The sequence below is a fragment of the Rattus norvegicus genome, chromosome 8, assembly GCF_036323735.1.
Source record: "Rattus norvegicus strain BN/NHsdMcwi chromosome 8, GRCr8, whole genome shotgun sequence".
In the NCBI taxonomy this organism is placed as follows: Eukaryota; Metazoa; Chordata; class Mammalia; order Rodentia; family Muridae; genus Rattus; species Rattus norvegicus.
Genome location: NC_086026.1, coordinates 63,191,343 through 63,211,966, shown reverse-complemented (window position 1 = coordinate 63,211,966; position 20,624 = coordinate 63,191,343). Strand labels below are relative to the sequence as shown.

Genomic DNA, 20,624 nt, shown 5'->3' with positions numbered 1-20,624 from the left:
TTCTTGCAGTTATATTCATTATTCTCAAGGCCTCTATCCTTCCCAAACGCACACGGCAGTGGGATCTTTATCCCGCCCTTCTGGGCATTTGAATTCCAAGTGCAAAAGCTATAAAGTCAGAATATTGAAACAGTTTCTGGATGTTTGCTGTGTTCCGATCACTGCAGTAAATTCTGCACCAAGTTCTCTGTGTTCATGCTCACGGTAACTTTGGACTGATCTACTGTTTTTATCCTCCATTGGAGATGGGGGTGAGGAAAGTAAGGCTGAGCAGTTAGTGACTGTCCAAGCTCACACCGTTAGAAAGGCCCCCAACTACACACTGCTCTTCAGAGGCAACCATGCCTGGTCCCCCCTTGCGTCTGCAGAGCTTGGCCACTGTTGCTGTATAATCGACCTAGTTCAAGCTTGGTCTTTGAGATGGGCGCTGACACACCTGCTTCCTAAATTGTTAGGTCATGTGGTCTTTCTGTTGTCCCTGGCTGCTATTCTATGACAAAGACAAAAGAAAGCAGTTACAGCAGAGGTGACACAGCTCCCTTGCCTGAATTAACTATCAGGATCATGTACAGAGTTTCTTCACCCAGTTTAGAGCTCAGCTAACCCCAGGCCTTTAATTCTCTGTGAAACCAAGGCTGACCTTGAACTCCTGATCCACCTGCCTGCCTCCACCTGCCATGCGCTGTGATTTCAGGCGTGTACCACCATGCCTGACATCTCTATACCTTTACATAAGTTGAACTGCTGTGCTGTGACACCAGCATACATGTTGTATCTTATGACAAAGTAATATTAGCATCGTTTCTATAAAAACCACAACACGTGGAAGTGAACTGCAGTGTGTGTGTCTGTGTGTGTGTGTGTGTGTGTGTGTGTGTGTGCTCATACACAACTGTGGGTACATGTGCACATTTGTGGCCACCAATTTGTAGCTGTGGAGGTGAGAGGTCAACCTTGGATGCCACTCCTCAGAAACCACTCACCTTGCTTTTTGAGACAATGTTTCTCATTGACCTAGAACTAGCAAATTCCAGAGTGTCACCTCCCTTGTTACATCCCCAGAACTAGAATTAAAGGCATGAGCCATCGCTCCAAGCTTTTGAACAGAATTTAGGGACTCGATCTCAGCCTGGAGAAAAGGCCAAGTGCAAAGTGGTTGCTGCACAAGCACGAGGACCTGCCATTTAAATCTGCTGCTCCTTGCAAAAGCTCCTTGAAGCTTTCTGACCGTCTAGTCTAGCTGAACCAGTGAGCTCCAGGGTCACTGAGAGCCCTTGTATCAAAACAATAAAGCAAGATAAAGACCAATTGAGCAAGATAAAGATCAATTGAGGAAGACAATACCAACCTCTGGCCTCACTCTGAACAGATGTGTGCAACAGGTTTGCACACATGCACTCACAATCACACACTGATACACGTAACCACCACATACACACACAAAGAAATAAAATACAATAATTTAAATGTATATAATATTTGTGGGGTTGGAGAGATGACTTAGCAATTAAGAACACTTCCTACTCTTCCATAGGATCCAAACTTGATTCCCAGCACCTACAACAGGAGGCTCAGAGGTGCATTTATGTCTGAGCATTACACACATGTAGAGAACCATGAACGTCAATATGGCCGTCCTCCATTGACCTATCTCTATCAGTACGTTGTGTGATAAACCTAGTTTTCTACAAAAAACCTGGAAAATAAACTAAATTTATAATGTAGTGAAGAGTATAATGTTCCGAATTTGTATTTTTCCACTGGTAAATATAGTTGATTTTGAATGGAATTATTTCAGGCAACTCTTCAAGATGCTAATGTTTTTTGAGGCTCACTCATGAACGATGCTGATGTTTCTTCATCTAGCTGTATGATATTTTTGCTCTTATGCCTGTCACAGAAAGACCTAAGAAGTAAACCTCAAGCCAGCCCGTTACTGTTTGTGCTGATGGCTTTCATGCTGAGTATACTGGTGTAATGTTAGAGAAGGGTTTCTGTGAGCTGGACAGCAAGTGACCGCATGTTCCAATCTCCTTTTTCCTTGTAGATTTCATATTTTAGAGGCCCCGCCCCAAAGAGCATTTCTGCGAGCTATTATTTATCTCTTTACCTCATTTAATTAAGAACACAAATATAAAGGTTTAAAACACTGGACTATACATGTAATCATTCCGTTGTCTTCAAAACAACAACCCAACAACAGTATTGTACACCTCACTCTTGAGATGAAAGTAAAGGCCTATAGCCTCTCGCTCTTGTGTGAAATAACTTCTTTTGCTTTGCTTTCTTTTAATCATCCAACCCAGACAGGTGTGGGGTCACCTTTGAGAACTGCTATCGTAATATTTGTGCATATATTCACTTTTGAAAATCTCCTTGTCAGAATACAGCTCACAGCATCTGAGCCAATAAGACAGGGCGCTGTGTGTGCACACCCACGAATGGTTCTCTTCTCTTCTGTCTCCAGCTATGGGAGTTCCTGAAGCCCAACACTCCACTGGAGTCTCGGATTTCTAAGCAGTGGTGTGAGATTGGCTTCCAAGGTGATGATCCGAAAACAGATTTTCGAGGAATGGGTCTTCTGGGACTTTACAATTTGCAGTGAGTAAAATAAGGAATAGTCGAGCATTAAAGCAATGGGCTGGTCTGCTGGGGTTGAAATTGCAAAGAGGGGTTATCACTTTCAAAAGTCCAGTCCCAGGAGATGCCAGAAGATGTGTGTCCTCTGAAGAGAGAATTGGGTTCCTACAATTTTAAAACTTGCCAGCACCTTGCCTCGCCTTGCCTATGTTTCAACAGACTTCATAGAAATATTTAAAGCTACTCTAAGATATGTACTTTTAGATTCTTTTTATTATGAAAAACTTTAAGCCACACACAAAAACACAACCCCTTACATTGATGACCTGAATTCAAAAACTGAAACATTAGTTTTAGACCAAAAAAAAAAAAAAAGTTAATGAAAATCCTAGACTGTTCATCATTTCCCATCTTGAATTTCAATCTTTACCTCCAAAATAAACGATCAATCCTGGGCCCTGAAATGCTTCCGCAGGGACAATTGCAGGCCGCCTTATTCAATGACCTGGGTTTGAGGTTAGAGACCTACATTGTGGGAAGAGAGAACTGATCGTTAAGTTGTCCTCTGACCTCCACATGTGCACAGACGCACAAAACAAATAAATAAATCTAAAATGGCTGCCTTGAATTTTCCCTGTGCCCCTTCAGATTTCTATAATAAGTCATATAGGCAAGCACTAGTAATTTTGCTATAGCTTCATTATTGCCCATGTTAAATACTTAAGGAAGCACTTTGGAGGTTGTGTGAGTTTTTGCGTGTTTTATGAAAGCTCATTGCTAATTCCTCCCCCTCCCTAAGGCGGAAATTTAGTTGCTTATTAACATCCCTAAGTCCTATGAGACGTTTTCTAATCACCGAGAATACAGTGTGACTGCTTTCTAAGAAAGATGCATTTGATCTGAGCACCATGTAATCCTAACTCTTGGGAGACGGGAGATCAAGGGGATCAGGGCTCACCCTTGGCTGTCTAATGGGGTCAATGCCAACCTGAGCTGCAGAGGCACTGTGGAAAGGAAAGAAGACAAGAGGAAAGGACAGAAGGAAAAATGGAAGGGAGAGAGAGAAAGAAAGTATATGTACAGGAAGGATAAGAAAAGGGGAAAGGGAGGGGAGAGGAGAAGAGGAAGTGGAGGGAAAGAGAGAGGTGAAAGGGGGAAGGGGAACGAGGCGGGAATAGGAGAAGGAAGGGAGGGGAACAGAAGGAGAGGGGAGGGAAGGAGAGAGAAGGGAAGGAGAGAGAAGGGGAGGGAAGGGACCATAGACCCTTTGCCATGTTGCTTCTCTCCTTTTGCCCCTGGGGGTCTTCATTCCATTCAATCACCTGACCCCTTATCTATAACGCTCAGTTATATACGTGGCTCCCTGGGTAGTAATGAAGTTCATAATTAAGTTTTCAAGTCTGTTGGCTCCAGAAGAGTGATAGTCTCGTGCCAGTGTCTACCTGTGAGTGCCAAGTGCCCCTCACCCACCACGTGAGGGTGGCTGTCTGACAGTCACGGTGTTCCTTCCCTCTGCCCGCAGATATTTCGCAGAACGGGATGCCACGGTAGCTCAGCAAGTTCTGTGTGACTCTGTTCATCCAAAATGCAGGTAATTGTTCAAAATAAGAGATGGGTTGGGCTTTTTGGATTAGTAAATATCATTTCTCACATGGATCTGAAGAGAATATCAGCAGAGCCAGCTCACGGGAAGCCAAGCTTAAAGTGCTCTCTCTAGCCCTTCTGACAGGTGCTAAACAAAAACGTTAGTTCTCCAGATGTGCATTTCAGGATTTAGAATGTGGAGTGGTGTCCTTCAAGTAAGTGTCTGTCAAGAGTGTCTAGGACAATTCAAAGGTGAGCATGGAGGCACAAACACGCAGGAAAGAAGTCAGAGACAAGAGAGCGTGCCGTGGGTGGGCGTAGAGGGAAATGGAAGTCAGGAGGTAGAAGACCAACAGAGAAAGTGATTTACAAAGGCTCTTTTCTTTCAAAGTTCAGAACTGTATTTGCATTTCATTTACTTGATTTTTTTTTCTTTGAAGGGATATCACTAAGGAGGAAATAAGGTATTTTTCTTTGTTTTTGTGTTTTGTTTTTATTCTATTTTAGAATGAGTAGGTTAAGAATTTCTAAAAATAAGCAGATTTATGGAAAACACTTAAAGGCAAACATTACCAACTTTTAATGTGATATAGTCTATAATTTATGGGCTGCATTTTTATGAGCTAAAAGCCAAACTGATCTAATCTAATGAAGGGGTCAAGAAGCTAGAACTATAACTGGTTTGAAGGACATTTAATCCTTTCTTTTAAAAAGATGAACATCCCTCACACGTGACCTAATCCCCTCAAGAGACATTTTACTTGGACATATTTTTTTTGCACAGTGAAAAATTGATCTTTGATTAGTAATTTTTTTGAGACACAGTCTCAAAAAAAATTATGTAGCTATGAATGGCTTGGTGTTCACTATGTAGACCAGGCTGGCCTCAAACTCACAGATCCACCTGGCTCTGTCTCCTGAGTGCTGGATTCAGAGTGTTCACCACTCCTGGCTTGACTGATGTATTTCTAACGTGATCATTCTGAGGAGTAGCTCTTCTCATAATTGTTCCTTCGATTTTGCCAAGTTCCATGAGCTTTTTATTTTGTCCTCCACCTGATAACGCTTAATTATACTAGCTAAACAAACGTAAAGTTTTATTATAGTGGTCTGAAGATTCAGGAATCGGTTGACTTGGGTTTATTTCACTGATGTTACTATGATTTTCCTCCTGGCTCCATTTGGCTAAGGCTCATTAAAAATTACATTACTTTCCCAAACTCGTGTTTATAGCCTTTTATAAGATTAAAATTTTATTTTCTGTACTTTTATTTATTTTATGAAAAACGCTAACATCATCTAGCTGCTTCTTGATTGATTACATGATCAAACTCAAACTATTATGGCTTTTAAACCATATCTTCCAGATTGCATAACTCTACATCATGAGCCCTGAACTCCCTGTAATTAAAGTTGACTGAGAGTCTGTGTGTCTTTCCAAGTGGTGTTTCTGGATCAGAACCAGAAGCCACGGATGCTCTGTGATCCGCTTAAAATATTTTTTTTGAAAAACCATTGAAGGGAGATTAATTTCATCAGTGAGCCATCCTCCAGCAAGGGGAGGTTAGGCAGAGGCTTCACAATTGTGGCTCCTCATGGCTGAAGAAACTGTGGACAACTCTTAAGACTGTATGGGTGCTGGGTAGGAACCTAGTTTATCCCTCAAGCTACAATCCAGTCAAAGAGAAAAAGACTTTTGTATTAGTTGCTTCAAAGTGGTGATGGTCGCCAAATGTGAATCAGAAGGGTTTGGAAATGCGAACATATTTCTTCTATACCTGCCCGAAAGAGATATGTTTTGAGGTCTATCGAACCCTACACATTTCAGGTTTTCAAGAGTGAGACAAAAATATATGTACTATGAATAGTTCCAAGATGCTCTTCAGCAAGCATGATACATTGTTGCCTTTGAGACTATTCATAGAGTCCTAAAGGAACTTGGTGGTTAAAGGTAGATACAATTTTAAGAGGAGAACTATGCCTGTTGATTTTTGTTTGTTTATCTGGAAAATACCTTATCGGTAGTCAAATAAGTGGAAGCTACTTGGCCTTGTCTTACATTTCAAATGCAGACAAGATTTCATTTAAGGAATGTAGAGACAAGATTTATAGATGCACTGTGGACTTTCAAAACTTTGTCGAAGGGGAAATGGATACTTACCAGTTTTTAAATTTCACACGTAATTTAATTCATGACTCTTTTTTTTTTTTAAGAAATAAAACTTTCCTGGTGCCTCTTTAGTTTGTTGGTTAGGAACCATACTTTTAGAATAGGAATATTTTAACACGAATCCCAGCAGTGATTTGGCATTGTACCCAGTCATTCACAGAGTAGAAAACACATGTGTCATGTAGCAGAGAACGGCCTTGTTGGGCACCAATGGGAGGAGAAACCCTTTGTCCTGCCAAGGCTTGACCCTCCTCCAACCCAGTGTAGGGGAATGTCAGGGCCAGGAGGCAGGAAGGTGTGGGTGGATGGGTAGGGGAACACCCTCCCTCATAGAAGAAGGGGTGGGGGACGGGATAGGGGGTTTATGGATGGGAAACGGGGAGAAGGGAATAACATTTGAAATGTAAATTTAAAAATCTAATAAAAAATGCAACCACACTAAAAAAAGAAAAAGAAAGCACATGCATTTAAATATCTTATTCTCTCTCTATGTGTCTCTGTGTCTCTGTCTCTGTCTCTCTCTGTCTCTCTCTGTCTCTCTCTCTGTCTCTCTGTCTCTCTCTCTGTCTCTCTCTGTCTCTCTCTGTCTCTCTGTCTCTCTGTCTCTCTCTCTCTCTCTCTCTCTCTGTCTCCCCCCTTCTGTGTTGTGTTATTACATGAGTGTTTGCAGTGTGCCATTTGCCATTTGCTCTAGAAAATTCTTTTTTCCTACTTGGATGGATTTAAAAATTGCATGTAACTCCGATGCTAAAGTCTGTTTGTTTTTGAGGCAAGGTCTTACTATGTAGCCCAAACCAACCTAGAATTCAAAATCTTCTTATGTTATGTTACATTGACATTAAAACTGTCAACTCTATGTGTATGTACACTAGCTAAAATTGGTCAGTTTGAATGTATCAACTCTAAAAGCAACAATGTGAATGGAGATGGATGGGATTACAGGGGTGTGTTGGGAAGCTTATACTGTTGCTCTTAGCAGTGATATATTCAGACTTCGTGTGACAACAGGGTTACATATATATCTCTATGTGCAATTAACAGTTTAGTATAAGCATTCAAGGGGAGCAAGAATAAATTAAGTATATTAAGTGGTAATTTGTTTATTCGTTCTTTCTTTCAGCAAATTCAGCAAAACAGAATGGGAAAAGAAAAAGATGGATAAAGCAATTGGGTAAGTGAGGGATTGTACATGCAAACCTTTATCCCTGGCCCAGAGACAGCAAAACTGGGTTTGCATCCCAGCACTTTGATGGTAATTCATACTGTCTATAACTCCAGTTCCAGGAGATCTTAAGCCTTTTTCTTGCCTCCATGGGAAAAGGCACTCATGTGGCATGCAGATTTACATACAGACAACACTAATACTCATAAAAATAATAAAGCAAATTGTAAAAATTATCTTAAATTTTTACTTTAGGTACCTAGCAACATGGCTTAGCAGGAAAGGTACTTGCCACTGAGCCTAATAATCTCAGTTTGATCCTTGGAACCTATATGTAGAAGGAAAGGATGTTCAAATCGTCTCCTGACCTACACACACACACACACACACACACATACACACACACACTCACACACACACACACACGTATACATATACACACATGTAGCACATAAGATCACATGCTCACACAAACAAACAAACAAATTAACCAATGTTATTAATGGCCTATTTCATTAGAATCATTTTTATGCTGGACTTATAACAACAGAGAGAATTTAAGTTTTCTCTTCCCTTCCTGTAGAAGAATCTTTCTCACTAAAAATTTAAATTTAGAAAAACAGAGGCATATTGACCAAAGCTCGGCCTTGCATATCTATAGCAACCACTCAGAGCTCTTCATTCTAGCCATTTCTCCACTCACACGTGTGCACCTACACTAAATCTCGGTGCGTTCTATGCATGTATCTTGCTTTAAAGTCTCTAAGGATACAAGTTTAGCTAGCTATAAAATTACCATAATTTAGTTAGCACTAAAATTTACCATAATTTCTTTAAGGAATCTTTTTAGCATATCTGAGCAATTTCTGTGTCTCACCATGATAAATAATGCTGTAATAGATAGTTTTATATCTAAGGCTTTGTCAACTTTGGACACTGACCTACCACGTGTTTGGGAATGGAATTGCCAAATCGAAGCATGGAAACTCTCGATTCTTTAACACATGCTACTGAAACTTTGCAATAGAGTTAAAAGACAAGGCTTGAAATGGATGGTAGAGATGACTGGGCAGCTTGCTGTTCTGATGACTTCATAGGAATTTAGAACTCGTGTTATCAGTTTTCGAAGTGCTTCTACCCCATCTTGCAACGCTTTTGGGTTTTGTGGACCCTACCTGCAGGTACTCCTTTGCAATCGTGGGCATCAATATCACCGACCTGGCATATAATCTGCTCGTGAGCGGCGCTCTGAAAACACATTTCTACAACATCGCTCCCGAAGCTCCAACACTGTCTCACTTCCAGCAAACATTCTGTGAGTGTCTATTGTTTAATTATCAGTATGGGTTTCTATAGAGCCTTCCAGACAAGGGTCAAAGGTGAGAGGTCAACTGTAAAGGAGCTACCTTAGGCCCTTTGAGGAAGTGTCTTTGCTTTTAACTTTTTTGTTTCTTTATTTTCTCATTGAAACACCTATGCTTATACTTCTGGGCATCGTGGATGTTTCTTTTTCCAGCTTTTACATGAGATACAAGGTGTCAACTTCGGGTCTGACTTTTGTCTGTCTCCCTCTGATCTAACATGGCTTAACACTGAGGAATGCAACTCTAAAGACAGCCTGAGTTGACTACCAGGTCCGATGTTTTGACAGAAAGGAAATTCACAAGATTAGAAAGCAATGTTGAAAGACTTGCCTCGAATGTAGATAAAAAAGAATTTTTATGAAAAGTTTTAAAAAAAGGGAAGATGGAAAAAATCAGGCCAGCAAGATGGCTTTGTGGGTGAAGACACTTGCTAAGCCTAAAGATCATCTGGGTTTGATCCCCAAGACCCACAAAATAGAAGGTGAGAACCAACTCTTACCAGTTGTCTTCCACATATGCACTGTCGTGCATACAGGCACAAGCATGCCCGTGCATACACACATTAAATTAATTAATTGATTAATTAATATGATAAAGCTTCAGGCCTGAAGGATGGGTTTTCGTGTTTTAAGTTCTAAGCACCAACATAACAGATTAAAATCTACCAAACCCAGGTCTATGTCACTGTGCGACATTATGACATTGTAAAGAGATCATCCTGAAATTTTCTAAAACTGTCACTCAAAAGCTTTAGAGCTGAGATTATACCAGACCTCTCATGATCGGCATTTTATTCTACAATACCATGAATGGTGACTACAAAAACTTAAGACGATTTACAATTTAAAATTATATCCCCAGTCTCACTTATCAATTGAGTATTGAGTATCAAAATAGGACAGACTTTTTTTTTTTAAATAAATGCAGGTCTTCAGTATTTTTACTTCCCCATAACTTGACCAGGAAACTCCTGAAAAATATAACATTTCCCCCCAAAATAAAAAGAGTTATTCTGGGAAGAATAAATGAACCTAGACAACAGAAGATCTTTCCAGAAGGAAAGTGAAGGGACCCTTCAGATGAAGGAAAGGGCCCCAAGGAGGGTCCAACATGATAGACTGAGAAGAGCTATGGGTTTTGACAAAGTTCTGGAATTGAGAGAGCATTCACCATGTTCTGACACATCTAGGATGCATTTGGCATCCTTGGGGAAAGGGGTTTGTGATGAAATGAATTGGGAAACTAAGTAAATGAACGAAGCAGACAGTTAGTACTTGGTTAAGAAAACAGTGGGGAATGAGTATGGCTGGATCCATGCACAGGAGTTAAAAACCTTATGTTCTGTAAATAGGAGTTTCAAAGGCAGCCCCCAAATGCGATGCAGCTTACATGGAGCTGGCAAAAGAATCAGCTGACACCACAATAGAACAAGGGTCAGGAGAGGAGAAATTACTGTCTTTTACAGGGCTTTGTTTTCCCATCAAAACATAGTAAACTATTGAACGCTGAACATTAAAAATATAACTGATAAGAATGAAAAGGGATATTTAAAGAAAGATTTACTCCATAGCTTGTCAGTAGAAAAGGTAAGTCCCTCACGTGACATTTCGTAGCCCCTGTTTTGACCACCGGGTGATTATATTCACTCCTGGAACCATTCTAACTCCGAGAGATATTACTGGGATTTCCCTGCAGATCAAGGTGTGCACTGAAGAGCTGTGGCCTCTAAACCAGTAAGAAGTACAACACACTGGGAAGTAAAGATACCGTGTTAGAACACTGCGAAGGTATATTGCTACCATCACCCGCCCAGTCTGAGAGGAGAAGGAGCTCCCTACAGCAGTGCCACTTTCCGTGAACACCAAAGGGTGAGGGGCAGAAAGTAAAGTGGTAGAAGCTGAGTAGTCCAGCCAGAGATGTGCCAAGGACACAGGCCATAAGGCAGGAGAGAACAGCAGATCCAAGCAGTCGAGAGGGGAGTATTGATTAGATGTGATACATGAAATGGGAGAGAATAATTCAAAATGGACTCTACAGGACTTTGAGGCACATTAGAGAACATAAACAGAACCGCTAACAGACAAGAGCTCGCACACTGTGTCTCCTTAGCCTTGTTTAAGTTCCCCTATGCTAGACTTCCCATCTTTCTTAGAGAAATCGTGCGAGCTCTTGTAAGGGAAAATACAATGGGTTTAATTTAAGGCAAACCGAAGGCAAGTTCCTCTGGGGAAATCTATTCAGAGATACAAAAGAAGTGGACATTTCTATGAGATGCCATAGAGCCCTGGTGGGTTAGACCCAATCTGCCTACAGACTTTTAATTCATCTGCTTGGAGTTAAAAATCAGAAGCACACAGCAACCAACATCTCCCAGGGGGAAAACTAGCATTTAAGGGTAGAAGTAGATGTTTTGTTCATTTGATGATATATGATGTAGAGAATTGGTATCTAGAAGAGAATGTAACTATATAGTGGGCAGATGGATGGATGAATGGATGGATGGACAGATGGACATATAAGATTCTACAATAAATGATCCTTTTTTCAGGGGAGAAGAGGGTGTAGCCAATATGGAAATGTTTTAGCATTACCCAATTGATAGGTATGTCCAGATAAGAAAGCACACGGCAGAATCTTATTTCTCAGGATACTCTTCAGGTTGCAGAAAGAGCAGCAGTCCCTAACAGATGGGGTTACATGAACAGAGAGAGTGGGCATGGTTAGAAGAGGCACACCGTGCCCTGGATTCATTGTCCCTCTGTTGGGCACGGTCACGTCTGCACATCACCACTGTAATATGCTTACAGTTATCTGTGTCCTCGCACGTGCCTTTGCTTTCTACTAGCGGGAAGGATGCGGCGAGGCAAAGCCAAGACACATCTAAGCAGCAATAAATATGCAGCAGGCTTCAGATGGCGAGGTATTCAAAACAAGTGTTTCATCTAGAGGAAAGGAAATAAGATTGTAATGGCTCTGTCGTCCTGACTTTACAGTCTTAGCGAATGCTGCACTGCCAAGGCCCTGTACTGTAAAGACGACAACCAGTCTAAAGCTCCGGTGAGCACAGAGCCCAACTGCAATGGGGCAAGGCCAGGGGTAGCGAGCAGAAGGAAAGACAAGCGCAGAAGAGGGAGGGGATTATCTTTTCTCTGACCTTCAGGAGAAGGAACTATTACGCAGAAATAAGCACCGGAGGAACAGAAGGCACTGGGAGAGGCAGCCTGTGCCGACGATGACACGACAGCCTGTTTCAGCCCTGGCAGCAGCTGTTCACGGTGCGACTGTGCACTGTTCAAGCTTCCCGAGTGAACCCCATGCCCACATCTGTAAGACAGAGATAGAAAATCTTCCTGGACACCTCACAGCACTGGAATGAATGAAATCGATAACCAGAAGCAGTAGATTGGCTCCGTTCTCTCCCTCCCCTCTCCACACTACTTTGTTGGCTTTCTCAGATAACAAATCATTGTCAGAAATCGAATACCCATCTCTTTCTCTCCAAAAGACAGAGAATTAGGAAACATGAGAACTCTACCTTTCTCTTCATCCTCAGTGCCTAATAGTGTATCAGTTACGTGCATAATTGGTAGATGGATCAATCAGACAACTGGCCAAGTGAATCTTTGAATGCTGTGTAATAATCCATACATGACAGAGTAATATGCACTTTGGGAACCAGGTCACCGTCCCTGTATCTTATTACTGCAATGGTGTTATATAGTTTCTCTTCATTTCCTAGTAATATGGGGAGAGTCTCGGGGAATCTGTCTCCAGGATTTACAGTTCTCATTTGTACTTATAGAGAAAGTACATAGTGTCAGACTGTGAAGCACCATCACTCTCAGAGATGGTCTTCTGTAGTTGTGCACAAGAGAAAAATGGAGGAAACCACCGTGTTTGAGTTCTTCTAGAACTACGTGATGTATTTCATCCCCTGAAGAGCAAGATGGGTGTCTGCACGGTATGGAAAAGTGGGCATCCTTATGTGTACCACAGAAAAACAAATCATTCGGTAAAAGGAGGTAGGGGTGCTGCGTGTTCTGATTTGATGGTCCACATCCCACTCGTGCATCAAATCATCACATTGTACCATGGGGATGGAGTCAGAAATCAGATTCGGAAAACGTAGTGCTGAAACAAATAGGTCAAAGAGGGTCCATCGCCATCGCTCACTCACTGCGCATGCGCTATGATGTCAGACCCTGAAGAGGAGATGAGCTAGCGCGCTGGGCACGCTACAAGTGTCAGAGAAGGGCTAGCTTTGTTCCGTGAAGTATAGGCCAACAGCTTTCTGCTCAAGAACCTTCTAAGAATCTCGGGATGAAGCAGGAGGATTACAAATTAAAGTCTAGCTGGGGCTGCATACCAAGGCCTTTTTAAAAAATACAAAACACAAAAAATTCCCTCATCTGTGTAACTGTCAATGTTGTTACTAGAGATGCCCAAGCCTGGAAGCAGCCTTGGGCCATGTCATACGAGTGGAAACGGATGGGTAAGATACAAGACGGTGGATTTGATTCGCCGTTTTCCTGGTAGTCAGCCTCCGTGTAGCCTCAAGGCCAGCTGGGTAAGGGAGAAAATACCTCCATCAGAAACGTTAATAAGGGCTGGATAGATGGCTCAGTGGTTAAGAGCACTGACTGCTCTTCCAGAGGTCCTGAGTTCAATTCCCAGCAACCACATGGTGGCTCACAACCATCTGTAATGAGATCTGGTGCCCTCTTCTGGTGTGTCTGCAGACAGCTATAGTGTACTAATATAATATAATATAATATAATATAATATATAAATAAATAAATAAATATTAAAAAAGAAATGTTAATAAGCAGTATTTTCCATTGGCCTGAGAGGAGGGGAATGGGGCTGGAGATGTAGTTTGCCTGGTCGAGTGTTTTAGCACACACATGGCTCTAGGTCCAAGCCCCAGTACTCCGTAAACCAGGCAGGATAATGTGCTGGGGAGGTGCAGACAGGAGGATCAGGCAAGCGTTCAAGGTCTTCTGCACCTTAGGGAGTTCAAGGTCAGACTGATCTGCAAGAGACCTTGTCAAAAGAAAGAAAAAAAGAGAAGAAATAGGACAGAATAGACAATCCAAAATAAATATAAAATAATTGCTCCCTTAACCATCTGTCCTGCACCTTAGTGACTGAGTTCTTAAAAATGTGCAAATATGCCTAAACAAGCAATGGGGAGGGATGAGAGGGGTGAGCGGGTGAGAACGGGTCACCATCGAGATGTGTACTGGGGAAGGACACCTCAAATACTGTGCAGTGAGATAGGAGTCAATGATGTCTTAAACCTGTTTATTGGATTATGTTAAGTGTTTGCATACATTGTCAGTTGCACGGGCAAAGCTGTTGGTTTCCCTTTGGTATTCAGTTGAGGGTGTTTGTTCTGTGTTCTCTTCCTATGCACCTCCGCTGCGTTCCTTCCCCTGCTCCTTCCTCCTGGTTTCATTTTATATGTGAAAGTAAAAGAATGGAGTTCCAACCAGCATCCTCTCCAGGGTTCTGGCTCTATTTCTTTGCACCTTCCAAATTTAAAACAAAGAACAACTTCATAGCATTCACTTTTTCTTTCTTTTTTTTTTAAAACTGGAATTACTTTCTTATTTATGTTATTATTTTCTATTTACTATATATTTACTATTTTAGAAGGAGGTCTGCAGCTGCATCTGGATTCCCTAAATACAGATATGTGATATTGCCTCTTAAAGGAAGTATTCACATTGTAGTGTCCTAGATGTGTGTGAAAAGCATGCAATGGGGCAGAAAGAAGGGGAGAGAGAAACGACGAACAGATTCAAATACTTGACCTTTACTCCCCAGAAGTGTCCGTCCCAGAGTGTTCATAGATAAGAGCTTTGGAAGACAAGAGCGTTTGAATTTGGAACCACGTAAGGAGTCCGCAGCTCAGACCTGATTTACAATTCTTACCGTCTCGTAATAGATGGTTCAATGCACCTGTCTGATGTGTCTGAGTAATTTAATACTTTAGTTAAATTGAATGCCGAGAGGAAAAAAGGCAGAGTGGAGTAATTCTGAAAGGCTGGACTATTGCGTTAGCTTAGTTGGAATGAGAAGGACAAAGGAGTCACTGTCAGCCTTTTAGAGTTGGTTTTTGGGATTTAGGGAGATGGCTTACTGGGTAGATCACTTGCTCTGCAAACACAAGGGCCAGAGTTCAGATCCCCCGAGCCCATATAAATCCCAAGTGGGCATCGTGGTCCATCTGCAGTCCCAGTGCTCAGAAGACATAGAGTGTGGAATTCCCAGAATAAGGTAGCTAGCTAGACTGACTGAAGTGGCAAGCTCTGGGTTCCAGTGAGAGGCTCCACCTTGATGTATAAGATGGAGAGAAGACACCCATTATTCCCTGACCTCCACAAACACGCACACACACATGCTCACACCCACATACCTGAAAACACACATGCACAGATAAATGTAATTTTAAACATTTGGAAATAATCTTTTGAAATATTTGAAAATAACCCAGCCAAGCACATGGGGGTGGGGGGTGGATCTCTGTGAGTTGAGGCCAGCCTGATCTACAGAGCAAGTTCCATGCCAGCCAGAGACCTTGCTGAGAGAGAGAGAGAGAGAGAGAGAGAGAGAGAGAGAGAGAGAGAGAGAGAGAGAGAAATGAGCTAGAGAGATGCTAGGTGGTTAAGAGCTCTGACTGCCCTTCCAGAGGATCCAATTTCGATTCCCAGCAACCACACAGCAGCTCACAGCTGTAACTTCAGGTCCAGGGGATGCAATGCCCTCTTCTGGCCTCCAGGAGACACCACACCGTGTTGTGGTGCACAAACATACATAAAAGGCAGATACTCATCAACATTTAAATTTTTTTCTTTAAGGAAATATGATTCATATTTAGGAGGTGACCAATTGTTTTGTTCTCCTGCTTTGTGGGGTAAAAATGTTCTCTGATACTAGCTGCAAAGGGAGAAAATTACCGGCAGCGTGGTAGCTTCCACTCCACTGATCTCACTAAAATTTGGAGTTTTCTGTGGCCTCCGTGAAGACTGCTGTGCTGGCCTAACTCACCCGCTGTGGCTTGGAACGTGGCTAAGGGCTCTTACCTTGCAGACTTACCACTGTCTTTTTCCCTAACAGGCTATTTGATGCACGAGTTTCACAAGTTTTGGATTGAAGAGGACCCCATGGACATAATGGAATTTAACCGCGTGCGGGAGAAATTCCGCAAGAGAATCATAAAACAGCTGCAGAACCCAGACATGGCGCTGTGCCCACATTTCGCTGCCTCTGAAGGTTTAATCAACATGTAGTGCCCACACTGGTTTCAATGGATACCCCTGAACACTGCCTCATTGTCATCTTAGATCTCTGCTTAGGTGACAGCTCACACACCTAATGCACATAAGTGATTATATATATATATATATATATATATATATATATATATGCATGCCTTTTGGTACAGTATTTTCATCTCTTGGTCATTATTCCAAGATCCCCCCAAATATCACCATTCTGGAGTGTCCGCCCTCCAGCGACTGCTCACATTGTGGCATCCTGCAGTGTTGACATCTGTCCTTGGCACCCAGGTTTGAAGAAAGTTTTCTATTTTTTTAGATTTTTTTCTCTCCCCCCCCCCATCATTCAAATATTAAAAACGTGTGATAATTTCTTAGCTGTAATTTGTACGTAAGAGAGTTAGCTGAATCTCATTCCGTGTTCATATTTATTAAAAAAAAAAGTTTCACGAAGACTGCTGCTAGCCTCTCAAGAAGGGCTTGTGCTTGGACCTCACCCGGGTAATGTATAAGACTTGAAAGTCATACAGACGCGTGAGAAGCCAAACTCTTCCTCCACATAGAACAGCTGCGCTTCGCCAGGAGGTAACAAGGCCAGACGTCAGCTTCAAACCGGAAGCATCCTCCAGTGACATCCTGCAGAACTGGTAGCCTAACCTAACCACAGTCGCAACTGGGTCATAGCCATCAGGATAGGAAACTATCGTGTCCCCATCACTACATGGCTTGGATGTCAAAATATGTGTACGATGCTTGGAGCCCCAGAAAAGAAGCCATTATCTTTCCGAGGCTGCGAAAGGTTTCTCGCTACCTGACTCTTGCTGAACCCATACTTAGTTCTTAGCACTCCCCAGATCTCAGTATCCTTGCTTAGGGATTGAGTGCTGACTGCTTTGTTTCTATCTTGGGGGTGGGGAGGCAATATTTTAAAATTGTTTGCAAGAAAAATGTGCTACAACGCAGGAACCTAAGCGATGATATCATGCACTATTTCTTGAAATTAGCGTCCTTATATCAGTGGAAGAAGTTGCTGGGAAGGAGAAAAACAAAATCATCCTCAAACAACTGAGAATCATCTTCTTTCAAATGTGATTTAGTTTGGAATTATGACTGTAGTCTGTTGAATAGTGTTTACCATGGTGTTTCATACCTGTGGTATTTTATACTTTGGGACGATCAATTTTAGTATTATTAGATGTTTGTGTAATCACTTGCTTATTTAAATAAATTTTGAGTACTGCCTAACTGTCAGTATATGAATAAATTGCATATCATTCTACAGTAATGGAGAGTGGGTTTCATTCTGATGCCTTTGTGCTCTGTAGGTCTTAAGAGATGCAAATGTATGAGTGGGTAGAATGTCAAAGACAAGCAACTGTGTATAAATCACTGCCTCTCAGAGCTGCCGGGTGTAATTCAGAATTCGATACGGCTGAGAGATTTCCTTAATCTTGAGGTCTGGTGATATTGCGTGAAATATTAAAAACGCACCCATGCTAGCCCCAGCTATGCTCTAGTAATGTGGTTTCCCAGCTCCCAAGGTCCCCATGGTCTCCATGTGGTGGCCACCCAACTCCCCGTTCTCTTGTTGTGGATCCTGTTCACATTCCCAGCCATCTGCCCCCCCTGTAGTTAGCTGTCACAAATCCCCAAAACTGGTAAAATCAAAACTCTAGAGGCTTGTAATTTATCAGTCAGATTTACATCAGTAAATTCTCAACCCACAAAACACCCACACAATGAACTCAGAGCCGATTGATACTGATACAAGCTGCCCACCTAGATGGGACAAATTGCCCTGTATTATGCCATCCTTTCTATGATATACATAGCTACCTGTGGCTATTTAGAGCCATGCAGATCTGGGTCATCCTTCTCTTCCTCCATTTGCTTTCCTTCTCCCTGTGTGTTCCTATCTCTTTAAAGCTCTCAGCCCGAAAGGACTGGAAGAGCTTGAAGGGGCTCGAGACCCCATATGAACAACAATGCCAACCAACCAGAGCTTCCAGGGACTAAGCCACTATACATGGACTGACCCTGGGCTCCAACCTCATAGGTAACAATGAATATCCTAGTAAGAGCACCAGTGGAAGGGGAAGCCCTTGGTGTTGTTGTAAAAATATAAAAATAAAAAAGTATTATCGTCTTTTACCCCGCTAGGTCCACGCTGCGGTGTCCCAAGATATCTGCCAGATATCTTGGTGGAAACACAGCCCAGCCGCACACTTTCTTACACTCAAACCCTCACATAAAAGAACACACAACACAATAATCTTTGACCCAATTGGTAAGATATAATTGCCCACTTAAAACATACAAAGCCTGGTACTATCCATCCCTTGAGAACATTAGTAACAACCTGTAAATACACAGAACAGAATCTTAACATCACCTGCCATCTTGTCCTGCCACGGCTTCTCCCCTCTCCTCTGCCCTGTCTCCTCCTCTCTCCCCTAGTCTCCTCCTCTTCCTTCAAACTTCTCTCCCACCCATCCTTCCTTCTCCTCCAATGACAGGCCTCTATCCTGTACCTGCCTCACCTGTGACATCATCCTACACCTTGGTCCTGCCAAGGCTGAACCCCCAGTGAACGGGATTGTTGGGGGTATGGCGGTAATGGTGGAAGGATGGGAAGGGGAGCTCATATAGAAGGGGAGGGGGAGGGGTTAGGAGGATGCTGGCCCGGAAACCGGGAAGGGGAATAAATACTCAAGTTAATAAAGATACTATATATATATATAAAGCTCTCAGCCCACCTTCTCTATCCACTGCCCAATCACAGGCGCTTGCCTTGTCTTGTGCCTGCTCTCATCCGCATGTAGACAGCAAGCCGCATGATGATGCTTTAATGAATAAGCTATTTTTAAACTATTTTTTAAAATCGACAGCATCTCATTACGTAGCTTGCCTGACCTGTGACTCACTGTGTAGACTAGGCTGTCCTGGAATTCAGATAGTCACCTGTCTCCATCGCCAGAGCCTTAAGATTAAGACATACATCACCACAACTTACCGTCTCACTTTTTCCTCATTACTTTCTATAAAATCTGACTTGCTATTGCAAAGCAACTGCTATTTAAAACCCCTCGGCTGCCTGTCACAGGTTGCTTGGTGGGATTTCCCCATTCTAGGACTGTGCCGTCCTTTCTCTTTCTGTCCTAAAGCCAGGTGGTAGCCTCTTTACTTCCTCTCCTTCAGCCTGTGCCCTCTGTTAGACAATGCAGAAGAGAAAGTCGGCCAACACTTAATGCGTCCCAAGAATAATGTCTCTAGAAGAAGGAAAAGCTATGAGCCAAGTAGATGCTCGTCTTGAGCACCACAGTACTTGGACCTGCAGGTGCAGTACTGCACCTGCAGATGGCGCCAAATGCTGGGCAGACTTTGCCAACTACATCTGTGCGCGGCCTCTTCCCATTTAAGGCACAACTCCATCAGCAGTGCACCTTGATGGCTTGTGCTACTTAGCTCAAGTCGTTCTGCTCTGGTAGAGATCGGGGATGTTACAAAACTAAGACGTTCCCTCCCGGTTCCTTGGCCACATTCCAATAGTATCTAAATATAGCTGCACAATTTGGGGATGAGCAGTCTCTGCCAGCTCCCTCAATGTGTTATTAGCTTTCTCGTTCACACCTCACTGTAGGAGATGCATTCCACCCAGTAACCCAGAGCAAGGTGAGAAAAAGAAAAGGAGGTTTCAAAAGTGGCAGAGGCATGTGATGTATGCTAGGTGTGGATGGATGTGTTTCCCTAGGGTATTTTTAGCTTGCTCATGTTTATTCCACTGAGCAAGCCTTGACCGCATAAAATGTAAATTGTGTAGCATACTTCCTTCAAGGTTTCCAAAACACTACGTGATATATGATTTTAAAACATTCTAGTTTGCACTACGGGGGGGGGGATACTCCTTGAAGTATCGTTTCTGAAACTTGAGTCTTGGGCTGGATATTTTTTTTCTCTTCTCACAGTTCTTGTTATCGTGCTGTAGAGAAAAGGATTTGCCTGGCGATCCATCATCTTGTCTATATTTGAAAAGAAGCTTAGATAGGCGTCATTCCAAAGACAGGGCAGGGGTGGTTTGACAATATATATCCTCCAAGTCAGACAGACAGACAGACAGACAGACAGACAGACAGACAGACAGACAGACAGAAACAGAGAGAAACAGAGAGAAACAGAGAGCAGGGAGGGGAGCAGAGAGAGAGAGAGAGAGAGAGAGAGAGAGAGAGAGAGAGAGAGAGAGAGAAAGGTGGGGAGGATGCTGCTGACATCTTTGGTATGACAGACTAGACTCGGGCAGTTGAACAGAGATATTACATGGCCAAAGTAGACCAAAAGACAAATATAAATAACTTCTCTACTTATAGCTCAATGGTGCATCTCTTTGCTTCCTCACTCGATCAGAAGTGCATCATGAGATCCTGGGTGCCCATCAGAAATATGGGTTTTTGTCTTAGTTGAGAATTTCAACTCCAATGATTGGG

At 42.5% G+C, this 20,624-nt stretch overlaps 1 protein-coding gene across 2 annotated transcripts in view; it reads left to right on the top strand.

The window, feature by feature from the left end:
• Window positions 1-17,428, top strand: part of Elmod1 (ELMO domain containing 1) — a 56,988-nt gene extending 39,560 nt beyond the window's left edge. The window contains exons 7-12 of one of the 2 annotated variants that reach the window (NM_001191579.1): window positions 2,468-2,601; window positions 4,103-4,171; window positions 4,605-4,628; window positions 7,455-7,505; window positions 8,678-8,811; window positions 15,983-17,428. In NM_001191579.1, coding sequence (NP_001178508.1) covers window positions 2,468-2,601; window positions 4,103-4,171; window positions 4,605-4,628; window positions 7,455-7,505; window positions 8,678-8,811; window positions 15,983-16,155 — 585 coding nt within the window. In that variant the 3' untranslated portion in view covers window positions 16,156-17,428. The remainder of the gene's footprint in view (window positions 1-2,467; window positions 2,602-4,102; window positions 4,172-4,604; window positions 4,629-7,454; window positions 7,506-8,677; window positions 8,812-15,982) is intronic. The other variant, XM_006243083.5, reaches the window with a different exon arrangement.
• Window positions 17,429-20,624: the final 3,196 nt, after the last annotated feature.